General features: G+C 54.7%; 1 protein-coding gene across 4 annotated transcripts in view; it reads right to left on the bottom strand.

Annotated features, from left to right (window-relative positions):
* Positions 1-118: 118 nt before the first annotated feature.
* SLCO2B1 (solute carrier organic anion transporter family member 2B1) overlaps positions 119-14,876 on the bottom strand; it is a 44,541-nt gene continuing 29,783 nt past the window's right edge. For 3 of the 4 annotated variants that reach the window (XM_057507216.1, XM_036929777.2, XM_057507217.1), the window contains exons 9-14: positions 10,890-11,247; positions 7,815-7,980; positions 4,817-4,980; positions 3,296-3,360; positions 2,847-2,967; positions 119-1,962 (exon numbers count right to left, since the gene is read on the bottom strand). In XM_057507216.1, the coding sequence (XP_057363199.1) occupies positions 1,782-1,962; positions 2,847-2,967; positions 3,296-3,360; positions 4,817-4,980; positions 7,815-7,980; positions 10,890-11,247 (1,055 nt within the window). In that variant the 3' untranslated portion in view covers positions 119-1,781. The remainder of the gene's footprint in view (positions 1,963-2,846; positions 2,968-3,295; positions 3,361-4,816; positions 4,981-7,814; positions 7,981-10,889; positions 11,248-14,876) is intronic. The other variant, XR_008999207.1, reaches the window with a different exon arrangement.

A 14,876-nucleotide genomic window follows, 5' to 3' on the forward strand; every position in this document is an offset into this window, starting at 1 on the left:
ATGAATCCAGGAAAACTTAAATCTAAATAACTGGAAATAATGTGGTGGTTGCAAACTCTAGTGCAGTGTGTAAGAAAAGACTTTTTTTGTAATAGAAGAGACATTATGCATGAACAAATTTAATAATAAACTGTATCTGTCATTCCAGATTATTCTGCAAAACCTGGGAAACAGGAAGGAAGAAGGAATATGAATATATGAACAGCTTCATCTTGTTGGAGGAGACTTTGAAATACTTGGCATTGATAAATACAGGCTCAGATATTTGTTAAACTTTTAAAGTCATCAATGAGTGGCATAAAAATAGAAATTACAACTTCCGTCCCTCCCTCTCCTTTCACGTGGGATGGCCTCAAAGCCCTGCCCTGAGAGCTGTTTAGAAGCCAGAACCATGCGTACCCTCAGCTTCTCCCTGGCCCCCAGCACAAGGTTGGACGCAGGGGCTTGAGAGATCACTGCTGATGGCTCCCTGTCTCCTGCCGTCCAAGCAGCAAGTCCCAGCCAGGTCAGGTTATCTGGTGGCAATAGAATGGGCTGGGAGCAGATCAGGAAACTCTCTCCCTGTGCCAGGGAGATAACCAGGCCAGACTGGCCCTAAAATAAGACAAGGCCTGACAAAGACAAGGACCAGCTTGTTCAGACTCAAGCATTCCATGGACCCACTCATTCCACAGAGCTGGGCATTTGCTGTTCCCAGCATTATGGGCCTGAGTGTTAGAAAGAACCAGCTGAGGCATCAAAGAGAACCAGATATTACCCCCAAAACTTGGGTGTCACAGAACCAGATATTATCCACAGAGTCCTGGGTGACACAGGTTCAGGCACCCAGGAGGAACTGGTGAAATTAGAATGCTAGTTACATAAGTCACAGTGACTTCTGAGAACCCTGGTCAAATGTGTGACACCTTGGCAGTGCGTAGGTACCGGTGAGTGTGTGCTGTTTGTTTGGTGTTTGAAGTTAGAAAATGCCCCAGTGTGGGGCCTGGTCTCCCCACCAGAGCCTCTAAGGCAGAGACTAGGCTGCACTTAGACTGTGGATGCCTGAAGGCAATGGACGGGACTTCCTGAATCCAGAGGCTCCCCCTCAGCTACCTGCCCCTGGGGCCCTCACACCAGTTCTGAAGGCCCTGCCGGGCTTGGATGTCCTGAGCTAGAGGCCAGCTGTCTCCCCGCGGGTCTCTCCTCAGAGCTAAGGGCTCTGCCTCCAGGGGGCGCCAAATGGACACCACTTGACAGAGTGTCCTGGCCCCCCTCCAGGCTGAGGGGGCCTGGGGAGGAGACCTGAGTCCATCCTGACCACACAGATGGTCACAGCCGGAAGAGGCCCAGAAGCTGGCAAGTCTGTTCCCACCTGACAGAGATGGTGGCTAAGGCTCAGAGAGGGTGCTGCAGGTGAGTTGCAGAGCAGGGCAAGGACTTGGTGTGTGTAGGGCAGTCTGGCCTGCTATTATCCACCTCTCTATCCTAGGGCCTGGGGGAAAGATACCTGGTCCCTGCACCCAGGAAAGCCTGGTTTCAGGTCAGCCTGGCTGGCTTGGGGAGGAAGGGGGAAACCTTGTGCCAAAGGTGGCCAACAAAGAAAACCCCCAAGTAACTCCTTGGTTCAGATGAGTAAGCAAAAGCCCAGAGAGGGTCTGTGACTTGCCTGAAGTCACACAGCAAGTTAGTGGAAGAGTCAGGATTGAAAAACAGGGCTCCTGACAGTCACTCTCAGGCAAAAGGCCTATAGGAGGAACTGATGGTAGCTGCTACTCTTGGCCAGGGTGCGGCTTTGGGACGGCTCACACTCTGGATTCCTCAGGCTTCTTCTCTGTCCCTGACACCAACAGCGGCTGCTGTAGGGCAGGGGTGGGCATGGTCGCCTTGGTGGCCTCCTCTTTGTCTTGCTGCTTTAGGATGGCCAAAATCAAGGCAAAGCAGACCAGGGAGCCAGTCTTGAAGAAGAATTGGAGTCCGATAAACCTGGGAAAGATCAAGGGACTCCTGAATTCAGGACCTCCCCGTCCAGGGCTTGGATGTCCTTGGGCTGGGGCAGAGTGGGGTCAGCAGTTGTTACCCATGTGCAGTGGGAGACACTGAAGCCTTGTGGGGAAGAGAGGCCTCCAGCCCCGGGGCAGTGGACCCTCACCATGGCCTTGGCAGAGGAGCCCCTGGAGTTGACCTCCGTGGGAGCCCTTCCCTGAAAGAGGACTGTGGTTGAGGGCAGAAGGCTGGGCATCTTCCCAGATCACCCTGTGGCCTGGGCCAGCCCTGTCTCTCTCTGGGTCTCTCTGGGCTCAGGTGGCATGACAGGGACAACTTGGGATCATCCCACCTGCCACAGAAAAAGAGGATTTCCTCTGCTTTGTTTGTCTAACTCACCATGGCTCTTGTTTGTTCTTTTCCTCCTCTAGGAAGCCCCCCTGGGCATGCCCAGCCCACAGGAACTGTGTCTTCCTCAGAGCTGGAAGTGACTAGTACCCTGACCTCAGCCTTGCTAGCAAGTCCTCTCCCAACTCCAATCTGTCCCAGGGCTAGCAGCCTCTCTGCCTTCAGAGTCCTTTGGGGTCCCCACTGTACAGATGGAAAGATTGAGTCCCAGAAAAAGCAGGTCTCGTGGTGAGGGAGGCTGGGCTTGGAAACCAAGTTTCCCGTGTCCCAGATGGGGCCTTCTCCCTACCCACCCCAGCTCTCTGTCCCTCCCAGTCTGTGCTGCCTCCCCAAGTCTCTCCACACTCAGCCACTGGATATGGCTAGCAGGTAGATGAAAATGGTCCACCCTCCCCACTGGTGTCCTACCTGGGACCCCGAGAGTATTTCCGGCACCCTTCCCACAGCCCCCTGGCAGCCCCCACCCCAGGTCTCACCGGTATCGGAGCAGGTCATGGTCATAGTAGCGGCAGACAGCCCGGCGTCCACAGCTCTGGGCCCAGTGCAGACAGGTGGTGTCAATGGCACTGCCGTGGATCACAGGGCTGGGAATCCAGGCTGGAGGAGATGGTGCTCAGGGCACAACAGGGCCTGGCATTCCTGCAGGCCTTGCCCTCCCTGTGCACACAACCCCTCAGGGGCTCTGAGCCACTGGGGGCCTCTTAACCTATACGTCTTTGGCCCTCAAGCCCGCCCTTGACTCAGGTATCAGAGGCTACCACCCTGATGGGCTGTCTAGCTGCCTGCCCACCCTCCTCCAGGGTACCTGGGCTGGATCTGTTGCCCCTTGGGCCTGTGAACCCTAAGGTCAGGGACTGTGTCCCTGTGCCCCCTATGCTGGCACACAGTGGGCATTTGGACCAGTGGTCCCAAGCAGGTTCTTTACCCAAAACTCTCAGGAGCATGAACTGGATCCCCACAGCCAAAGACTTGTCTTCTTTCTTCACTCCCCTAACAAGCAAGGACACGGGCCACGTGAGGACTGACAGAGCTCCAGCTCCCAGGATACTCAGCATGCCCTCTCTCCCACCACCCAGCACCAGCCTTCCCCCAGTCTGAAGGCCCTGGGGGTGGGGGTTCAGGTTCATCATTTCCCTTCAACCTGCAGATCCTGAGCCCCCAGGAACCAGGCACTCCCATAACCACAGGGCCCTGCGTGGACTCCCTGTGTTCCTGGGCACAGACACCTCCCCTCTTCCTACCCCTTGGCCTCACCAAATTCTCCCCTTTCTCGTACACTTGGCATGGCCTGGAGCTGGGCAGCCAGACACGCTGCCTAACTTCTCCACCAGCCAGAAATACCGCAGCCAGGGATGCCCTGGCAACCACTGGCTCCTCCTCCTAAGTACTGCCAGCAGCTGGCATTTATGGGGTGCTTACTAGGGTTTAGCCATTTGGTGCTGCAACCCCACATCACCCCCATGAGGAAGGGATGTCATTAGCTCCATTTTACAGATAAGGAGACTGACTGATAGGTACTTAGGTTAAGTGACTTGGCCAAGATCCCATGGCTGGTGGGTGTTAAGAGTGAGAATTTGTGCAGCACAAACTTGTGCCTGTGTTAACTCCTCTTGGGCTGCCTGCTAGGGCAACTGATACCTCTGCTTTCACTCTTGTGGCCAGGCTGTTTTATGGATCTTTGTGTCTTTTAATATTTGTAGGGAGCTTCATCCCCTTCTAATTTTCTGGAAAACATATAGGAAATAAAATAGTCCCAATATAATGAAAAATTGGAATTACCCTGTGTGGAGGACCCCTTATTCCAGCCCCACCCCGGAAGATGCTGACTTGGCTTCAGGTGACAATGTATCAGTCCCAACAGGTGCCTCAGGGCAACGGCCAGAAATATCTTGGACCAAGAGGCAGTGCTTAGCATTGTCTGGGTCCACAGTGGGCACTTAATAAGTATCTGTTGACTTGAAGTGGCATTCATAATCATGAACCAAAGTGACAGGGTTTGGTTTTCTAGTTGCGTCTCCAGCGGCCCACCCACTGAAGAGAGGGTGAGGGTGGAGGGTCAGGTGAAACTCCTCCACCTCCTCCTCAGTGTCACTGGGAGGCTATTGGGGCAGGGGACTTAGGTGTGGCCTCACCTCCCCTGGGGCAAGTAGGGGCCTGGGCTCTGTGCCACGGCACCAGTACTGTTTTACCTAGCACTTGCTACATGACCTGGGGCTAGCTTCTGAATTTCTCCGAGCCTCAGTTTTTTTATCTGTGAGATGGGGAGAAAAATTTCATATCAGCAGGTGGCCACAAGGATGAAGACAAGACCATAAAGCCTGGTCTGTTGTGGGGCCCAGGACACCTGAATGGCCTCCTTCTTCAAACTCCGCCCTCAGGATTTCTTGTCCTGCCTGTGGTTTAGGACCTCTCGGTAGCCACTGACTTGGGCCCACCCTGCTTTCACCTTAGGATGAGCATAAAGGAGGGCGTCTGTATGATGCTGCCCACCGCCATACTCAGGCTAACCAGGAGCATGAAGGGCAGCACCAGGTGGCTGCAGGCTGAGTCACAGGAGCCTGCTGGCACAGGGCTGCCCCCCGCTGCACAGCTGCAGTTGGTGTAGAAAACCTGGGGGAGGGCAGGGGAGAAGAGCCTTCAGAAACCTCCAAGAGCAGGCAGCTGGCCAAGGGCCTGCGGTCCCAGAAGGCTTGTGAGAGACCCATGGGCACAAACCAGCTGGGGTCGAGCGGCTGGATGCTAGGATTTCTGACCCTTGGCTGAGTCAGGATGGCTTGAGCAACCAGGCTGGTACCTGGACACAGGCTATCTGCACACAAATGGGCTGAGGCTGGGCTGAGGTGGTGGGGAGAGAGGGAAGTGGAGAAGAGAAAAGGGAGAGGGGCCAAGAAAAGCATCACCCCCTCAAAACACCACACACACATAGCTCACACACTTAACACCACCACACCTACCTCACACACACCACGCACACATGTACATGCTAACACCACACACACCACATCTACCTCACACACACACACACAATCATTTTTTTCACCTGGTAATGTCAGAATGTTCCAAATTCCTTACCATCTATGCAAGAAATCAGAGGGTTTGGGGAAAGGAATTCAGGTTTTCCAACTCAGCGTGCCCCCCATCCCACTTTACTGAAGTCTTCCAGAGGACTGGATCCTAGAGTGGACTCTCAAGGAGAGATTCAGTCACAGGATGGAGAGATGCAGACAGCATAGGAGCCCTGCTTCAGCAGGTGAGGGGCAATGAAGGCTTTAGCAAAGAAGGGTATTGAGGTTGGGTCTTGAGGAATGAATAGGAGTTTGCCAAGAGGAAAATTGGAAAGAGTAGATGGAGAGTCAAATGTAAAATCACAGTGGCATGAAAGAACCCAGAAAATCTTTTCTTCTGCTTGGGACAGAGAGATCATATGAGAGAGGGCCAGGGCAGGTGCTCAATGGGGTCCTCCGTGACATTGTGAAGAGCCTTGGACTTGAAAGAGGAAATGGACTGCTGTTCCCAGAAGCATAGTGGATCAGCTTGCCTGACAGTCACCCTGCTGAGCATAACTTAAAATGCTAGATGAAGATTTGAAAACATTGTTCTGAATGCATCCATGAGCTGGCAGAAAGTAAAACAATAGCCAGGTTCAGTACTAAGTGTGGCCAGAGCCCAGAGAGGTGAGTGGAGTTCTGAAACAAGCTTTGGCCCCAAGGAGTTTGCAGAGCCTTGTACAATACAGTACACCTTTCTGAGGGGGCTACAGTGCCAGAGGGAGGACAAGTCCTGGCCCTTCTGCCAGGGTGAAAAGTCTAACATGAGACCCCCAGAAAACTGGGATCCCCCAAACACTGGCATATGAATAAAAGCTAAGCCCTTTACAAACTGCAGGGGAATGTCCCCAGGCTGGCCTGGAGGTATGTTTGGTTGCAGCCCACATTCCCACCCACTGGGTGACCTGAAAAACCTCCAGTCTAAGGCTCTTTCAGAAGTGGTCTAGACTGCTAGTGCCCTCAGAAGCTGGATGGGGGTGGAGCCAAGCCAAGAAGCTCAGGCTTTTCTTTCTTCCCTGTAGACCAGAGTTTCCCTGACCAGTGTTCCCCAGGGACCCTCAGCCTGTCCTGCGAGACAAGTGTGCAGGGATCTGTCCCATCAGCCCTCAAGGTAGCCTGGCTGGCCTGGGGCATCAGGAACCCTTTGGGCCCTGGGACCATCCTCCCTTCAAGCCCTGGCAGCCTAACCTTGCTGATGTGAAAAGGGTGGGGAAGACCTGAGGACGCCGGGAGCCTTGGGAAGAGTTTAAGCATGGGAAAGACAGGACCTGATAGTACAAAAGCTGCTCTAGCCACAGCAAGAGGCTGGACAGCATGTGGGAGGCAGATGAAGGGGACGCAGCATGGAGAAAGTGGCTAGGAGGTAGGAGGAAGGGGAATATGGATGGAGAAACGGGTTTTGATTTGAGATATTTAGGAGGTATAATTAGGGCAAGAAGAAAGAGAGAGGACACCTAGGATTCAGGGTTGGGAAACTGGGTGCCCCTTGGCTCTGGGTCCTGAGCCCCCAGCACAAGGCTTGGCACAGAGGAGGGATTCCATGAAGGTTTGTTGACTGGCTGATTGACCAACTGGACTCATTATACCAGCCTCCCTACTGGCCTTTCTGTCTCCTAGCCTGCACACCTGTCACACTATGGCCTCAAATGTGATCAAACACAGATATGACTCAGTCACTCCCCTGATTAAAACCCACCCAGGGCTCCCCACTGCTGTCCAGAAAAAAGTCCCCGTTGGTGGCTTGGCGCTCAAGGCCCTTCCTCGTCTGGGCCTTGCTTTCCCTCCATGGACCCTTTTGCTTCTGCCCCAACAAGTTCTTTGCAGTTTGTTCAAACACTGTTTACCTGAGTGTGCGTGCATGCGTTTGTGTGTGCACGTGTGTGTGTACACCATATGCACCTGTGTCTAGGCTCTGGATCTGCTGTTCTCCTTGCTAGGAAAGCCCCTCCCTAGTTTGCCTACTCACCCGTGCAGATCCAGCACAAAAGTCACACCCTGTGAAGCTTTCTAAGACCCTCCTGGTGGGATGTGTCTCCTTCCATCCTTGCCTGTACTTGTGGGACCACTGCTCTTGCTTATCACCACCCCTGAATTCCTGAGTTATTTCCTTTGCATGTCTTCTGCACAGACAGCTGAGGTCAGACACGTTCACCTCTGTGCTCTGGGCCCCAGTGCACGGCTGGGCCCAGGCTGGTGACGAAAGCTTATTGAGAGAATAATATTCTACATCTCCCAACAGAAGGAGACAGAAAGTCACACAGACAGACAGACAGACAGACCGACAGACAGAAGAGCCCGAGACTGAGAACATTCAGAGGTGGAAAGCATGGCGGGCATAGAGACAGGGAAGGGCAGAGCCCACAAGAGGCAGAAGGGGCAGCCAGTGGCCTGACCCACCTGGCTTTTGTCCAGAGCCTCCTGGGCAACCCAGCTTGTGCAGCCTGCGTGGCAGGGTGTGAGGTACTCCACACTCCTTCTGGGGTCACACACGGGGTTAAAGCCATCAGATGGGCAGGAACAGGGCTCCATGCAGTCTGGAAAAATCTCCAGCTCAGCCTGTGAGCTGGGGGGGAAAGATGCAGCAGGGTTAGCCTGGCTCTCCTTCCCTCAGGCCACAACAGCCCTGCAGCCTGGCTCTCCACCCCTGAGAGCGACAGCCAGAGATTTCTGCTCCACACAGAGGTTTCCACTGTCTGGGCTGCTCCTGGGTGGTGCAGAGGTGAGCTCCTTGCAATGGAGGTATGGAAGCAGGGAGATGGGCTGGAAGCTGTGGGAGGTCTCCCTATGGCAGAAGCAGGGAGTCTGGGAGGCCTCTGAGACCCTTCCAGCCCTGAGGTCCTACAAGTCTTTGAACTTTGCAAAATTGCTGCTCCTCAATGGACCTTCTTTAGGGAACACAAGTTCCTCCCAGAATTTAGTTTCAGATGAAAGGTACCTTTTTCTTGATGAGCTAGATTACTTCCTTTTCTTATAAAATTTGAGCTGTGTGTGAGGGGCCCAGTCAGAAGATCTGACTGGCTGTGGGTTCTCTGACCTGTTCCTGCCTCTCTCTGGGCCTCAGTTCTTCTGTCTGTCAGCCCAGCTGGGGATCCCCCCACTACCCCACCGTTCCTGCCTCTCCTGACCTCTGGGGCTCACTCACTGCACTTGTTCACTCTGTCAAGTTTTACTCCCACCTGGATCCCTCCTGAGGGCCTGCCCCCCGACCCATGCCAGAAGTGCCCCCACTGTGGCCAGCCAGGGCAAGATGGGGTAGGACAGGGCAGGAGGTCAGAAGAGAGGCTGAGTCCAAAGGGGTAGGTCACGCTGGGAGGGGCAGTGGTGGCCGCGGGGACTCAGAGTATAACCTGGTCTCACAGCTCAGGGAGGGAACGCGCCAGGGAGCCAGTGGAGAATAGGCCCGGGGCCAGGGGGGTGGTGGGGAGCTGGAAGTCCTGTGGACTTGGGGTGGATGTGAGCAGAGGTCAGGGCAGAGTGGCAGGCCTGGCCAGCTTAGTGAAATCTCAGTTCCTTGGAAGAGAGGTTTAGCAGGGCCTGGGGAGGTGGGAGGGACAGTTGTTGGAATGGCCTGAAGCCAGAGAAGGGGCACTGGAGCAGAGGTGAGCTCCACTCCCTCCCTAAGGTAGGGGCTCCGTCTGAGGGGGAGGGCGACCACTGGCCAGCACAGGTCTCTCCTCCTGGCTGCCAGGAGCACTGTGTGTCTCACACTGTCTCCCTCCCACAGGAGGGGGAACAGGCTGTCGCCGTCTGAGCTGAAGGCCCATGAGCAAACCACACCTGGGGACTCTGCTCAGGGGGACATGCGTCCCACAGTGCCCCTGCCGGGAGCCAGAAGGCTGAGCAGGTGAGAGCTGAGGCTCTGCCTCAGCCCCTTGCTCCTGTGAGGAGAACCCTGGCTTCAGGTTCTGTCCCTTCCAGCTGAACAACCCTGGGCTAGTGACTTCAGCTCTTCTGAGCCTTGCTATCCTCACCTGTGAAATGGGGGTAGTGGCAGGACCCATCTCTGAGATCCCATGAGGATTCCACAAGTCAGGATAGAGGAGAGACGGGTGGGGTGTTGGCGTGTGGGGCCCCCTCAGTCCCTGGTAGCTGTCAGTACAGTATCACTAGCTGTGCTGGACCATGAGAAATTCTCCTCAGTTTGCTTAGTTGGTCCCCAAAAGACTTCTTCAATGAATTAGAACCCAAATCTCAGTGAGTGAATTGCAAGAATACAGAGAAGAACACGGTGAGATGAGATGTTAGAGTCAAGGCGAGAGAGAAACAGAAGAAAAGGGAAATTGGATGTGTAGGGAAGGCTGACTTTTTTCCCATTTAGTCAAAAAAAATATGGTACAACATCCATTTATTTTTTACTCTGAAAACCATTTAAAGGCCCTGGCTACCTCCTCAGACCAAGGGGCTTCCTGAGGGCTTGGCTGAACCCCACCTACTGTGCCTAGAACAGGTCTCTATAGATAGGAGGCCCCACCCTGGACAGGATGGAGAAAAGGAGAGGAACAGGAAGAGGGGAGAGAGAGGGAGGTGGCGGGGAGGGGGGCGAGGGGGGCCCTGGGACAGAGGACAAGGGCTCAGCATTTTGGGCCCCGAGCCGAGGTGCCCTGCAGTCACACAGAAGGAGCCCCAGGTGCGGAAAGCAGGCACCTGGGTGGAGGCGGGAGGCGCCCAGCGAGAGGCAGGAATGGGGAAAGACGGAGAATTCTGGCTGCGTGTTGGGCCAGCCTGAGCCTGGAGCAGTTCCCAGGAAAAATGAAATCATGCTGGAGAAGAGGCAGCGAGGTAACTTCCAGCATCCAAGGCGGCTCCCGGGGGGGCGGGGTGGGGGGGTGTCCTGGTGGGAGGATGGTGGGAGGCGGGTGGGAGCGAGGCTTCAGGGCTTTCCTTCTGGAAAGTGGAAGCAGCTGTTGCCCTACAGACATGGAAAAAGAATTCTGGAAGTTTAGGGTCACAGAACAGCAGAATTTTAGCCCTCAGGCTCTAAGGACCAAGAAATCTCCCAAGGTCTCCAGGGCATCGCCTTCCCCAGGCAGAAGTCGCCTCCGCAGCATCCCCAGTGGGAACTGGCCAGCCCCCCGCTTGGCCCCTTTACGGCCCTTTCCCCTGGGATGGAGAGCATGCTCCCTCCCGGCAGGCCTTCCTCAGGCTCCGGGATGTGGCCTCCGCCCCACCTCCCCTCGGCCAGCACGGTTTGGCCACTCTGGAGATGCCAGCTCCGCTGGACTTTGTCCTGCCTCAGCTTCCACCCCTCCCGACGCCTGGCTGTCCTGTCCCTGGAGCCCTGCCCCTTCTGGTGGTGCCTGACATCCTCCCAGGGCCTTTGGGAGAGAAGTCCCACTGCTCACAACTGAGCTGAGAGGGGAGGGGAGGAGGGGAGAGATTCGAGGTAGGTGGGCACCCGGTTGGCCTGGTCTGGGCCACCCCCTGCCGCCCCCCTTCCCCATGTTTATGCTCCTGGCTCTCCCACACACTCACCCAGGTTGGTGGATGATGCCTGCAATCTGGTGGGTAGGGCAGCCCAGGAAGAAGAGGGGCAGGCTGAAAATTAGGCAGAACAGCGACACCAGCAGGCAGAGGGTGCCACAGTGAATGGGGCCCAGGTGGAGGCGCTTGACCAAGATGCCCCCCAGCAGGATGCCCACGATGGCCACCGGGATGGACAGGCAGCCTATGAGCAGGTTGGCATAGGATGCTGTGACGGAAAACTGGTGCTCCAGGAACTTGGGCAGGAAGGTGGCTATGCCTGCCACCATGGACGACATGCACACCTGGGACAGGACCACCAGCAGGAAGATGGGGTGTTGCAGGGTCCGCAGCATCACCCTGGGAAAGACTGTTGGGGTGAGTGGGAGAAGGTCAGGGTGGGCAGGCCAGCAGTCATACCATTTGTTTCTGTCCCATCCTGCCCTGTTCAGGATCCCATCTCCTTCCATTTAATTCTATTCCATTCAGTTCTACCCCATGACATCTGACTCCTTTCCATTTAATTCTGTTGCATTTTTGAAATTATGTTTCATTTTATTCTATTTACTCAATTGTGTTTCTTTCTCTTCAAAATTCAGTTCCATATAGTTCCATTCCACACCATTCTATTTGCTTCTATTTCATTTATCCCACCCTATTTCACTTCATTTCTTCTGTTCCACATACATACCTCATTTGTTTTCACTCAGCCCTTTCTATCCTGTCCTGCTATCACTCTTCAGGCCAACCTAGACCTTTGTCTTCCCTTCTGTGTCCCCAGCATGGGACAGCATCCCCTCCCCTGATCTCTCCACCTCTAGTTCAAGTTTCTCCAAAGCACTTTACCTAACATGCCGCACATTTTACTCATTTGGCCATTTTATTGTCACCTCAGCGGAATGTAAGCCTCTCTTAGAGCAGGGATTTTTGTCTGTGATGTTAATTGCTGAATCTCCAGAGCCGTCCTCAATAAATATTTATGGAATGAATGAATGGACACACAGACTAATATGTGATCAAATATCAAAATGTTGGGGTAGAACCTAAGACCTCTAGACAAAGTGAAACCTGGTGCTCTGTGCTGGGCCACCTCCTGGAGGTGGGCCAGAGGTAGGGCCTGAAGAATGGGAGGGTCCGGAGAGGTGCAGTGGGGAGGAAAGGGAATTTTAAGTGGGGCCCAACAGGGACAGAAGAGACTTTCTGACTTTGATGACCTCCCCCATGTCCTGCTAGCTCCTAACTGTGCTTTGCGTACAGAGTCCCCTCACTGCAAGCCTGCTCAACTGAAGGGCACAGAACACTGGGCAAGTCCCTTACTCTGGGCCTCAGGACCTTCATCAGCAGGGGTAGCCACTGTGGGGCCAAGAACGCCTTCTGTTCTGACATGTCTCTCTGCTAACAAGCGAGAAAGACGTGTTTCTGCTTGCAGGAAGCAAGATGGAAATCAGACATCAGGTGTAGGGGAGAGAGGAGGAAAGGTCTTTCTAAGAAGAGGCATCCGTCAGAAGGAAACTGCTCGCCAGGCTGGGCTGTTGGAGAGGGAGGACCATAGGGTGCCTCTGGGTGATCAGGAGTCGCTTCTGTTCCTGCAGCAGCAGGACAAAGGCCTCTGTCATGGGAGATTCTGTCGTTCCTCAGAGCATGGCCAGAGCCAAGGCAGATGGTTCCCCAGCCCCCTGGGCTGGACCAGGAGCTGTTTCCTTGGAAGCCAGGAAATAAAGACAAACAGTCCAGGCAGGGTGGGTGGGAGCTGGGGCTGTGGAATTCCCCCTCCTTCATGCCCCAGGCCTGCCTCCTGTGCCTAGTCCCTTGCCATACACGCAGTGCCTTCAGCCAGATTTGGTATAGGGAGGTGTGATGCCCAGCCTTCACCTCAGGCGGCTGCTCAGCTTCCCTCTCTCTGTGAGCTGGCCTGGCCAGGACTGGCCTGGGGTTGGTGCAAGCTGTATAGGTGACTTCATTGTGCAGGTGGGGCCCAGAGAGGGGCAGGGACTTGCCCCAGTTCATCCAGGGAAACTAGGGCAAAGCCTGGAGTTGCTGGGGGTTTCCTGACTCCTGGTGTAAGGGCCATTCTTGCTTCCATCCCCTAACCCCCACCCCACATCCCTGTGTCTCTCTGTCTGCCTGGCTCCCTCTCGTTTCCATCCCGTTCTCCTGTGCTAATTACTGCAGTGCCCTGGGGGCCATCTGTATCTCCTCAGCATCTGCAGCCTGTCCCTTAGGACAGATGGAAAATTCCTGGACAGCAGGGCTATGCCTTTTGCTTAGGTAGGGACACCTGAAGGGAACTCCAGGGGCCATCTCTAGCTCAGAGGCAGGTCACCGTCAGACGGGTGCTTCCCTTAGCTTAGCACAACACCTTCCCCATCAGACAAGCCAGGGCCTCTCTCCACTCCGAGAAATCTCCCTTAGCAGACCAGGGCCTCCTGCGGATCAGAGGCCAGGCATCTTCCCTCAGATAAGCCAGGATGGCTGACCTGCCACAGGGTCTGTGTCCAGCCCTGCCTCAGTCTCCTTTAGGCTCACGTAGAAGCTCAAACCATCAGAGATAGCCTAGAACACCCGCTTCCAGGATCTAGTTTCAGCAACCTGGGGCATGAAGGAGGGGGAATTCCACAGCCCCAGCTCCCACCCACCCTGCCTGGACTGTTTGTCTTTATTTCCTGGCTTCCAAGGAAACAGCTCCTGGTCCAGCCCAGGGGGCTAGGGAACCATCTGCCTTGTGTAGGGACTATGCTTTTTCCATTTGTTAGGGGCTTCCCTTAACTCAAGGATAACATCTTCCTCATTAGACAGGGCTCCCCGCCAGCACAAAAGCCAGGTCTCCTCCATTAGACAAGGTAGGTTCTCCCTCCATTCAGGGACTATGTCTCCTCCATCAGACAGGGACCACCCAGGCCCCCCCAGCATAGCGACTGTCTCGCCCATCACACAGGGCCACCTCCAGCTCAGGGACTTGTCTCCTCCATGCAACGGGGGCATTCCCAAGCTCAGGAACAGTCTTTCCCCAAGAGTTTAGCCCTCCTCCAGTGGATAGACCATGGTTCCTACTCCCTCTGGCTCCCCTGTGGTCCCAAGTGGTCAAGGCCAAACCTCAGCGTCCCACTGGTCCCACTGGAGCTCAGCAGAAAGGCCCGAAGCCAGGATGGCTGACCAGCCACAGAGTCTGTGTCCAGCCCTGCCCCAGTCTCCTTTAGGCTCACGTAGAAGCTCAAACCACCAGAGATAGCCTAGAACACCCGCTTCCAGGACCCAGTTTCAGCAACTGGCCCCAGCTTCTCTCTGGGCAGGAGCCAAAGCAGTGATTAATAAGTTCTTCCATGCAGCAGCATGCTGGGGCCTTCCAGCAGCTGGGTGACCTGAGGTTAGGCAGGCTAAGCCCCTTTTGCCTCTAGGCTCAGCTCCCTGTGGTCCAAGTCCTCCTTTCCCTGGTGATGCTGGAGAACCAGGGGCTGGGATTATGGAAAGTCTTCAGAAACTCTTCCCAAGAATTGGACCTAATTAACTTTGCGTTGCAAAAGTCCTCAGTGTGGTGCTAGGGGTAAGAGGCTGGGGGTGAAGCAAACCACCTTCCTAAGCCACAGCCAGCTCAATTCACTGTCTTAGGACATGGTCAGAAGAATAACGGTAGGGCAGGGGTGAAATTGGAATGTATTGAAATAATAATTATACCTTATATAAGTACAGTTTTTTAATAGTATACCAAGGGCCTTCCATTCATCATTCCACATGATTCTCCTAATAGTCCCTGAGAGAGGCAGAGCGAGGCCCCGAGGGTTGGAGAGCTCAGAGGAGGGAGAGCCAGGCTCACTGGGGGGAGGAGAGGAGTGGCACTTGAGCTTGACCTAAAGGGACCAGGAAGATTTTGATAGATACCAAAAAAATAAATGATGTTCCAGGCAGAAGGGATTGTATGACTTACAAAGACTTACTGGGGTGTATGGTGCTCATGAGGGGCCTGTAGGTGTGAAAGAGAATCAAGAAAGGTGGGAAGGGGCT

Source organism: Manis pentadactyla, chromosome 9 (genome assembly GCF_030020395.1).
Source record: "Manis pentadactyla isolate mManPen7 chromosome 9, mManPen7.hap1, whole genome shotgun sequence".
Lineage (NCBI taxonomy): Eukaryota > Metazoa > Chordata > Mammalia > Pholidota > Manidae > Manis > Manis pentadactyla.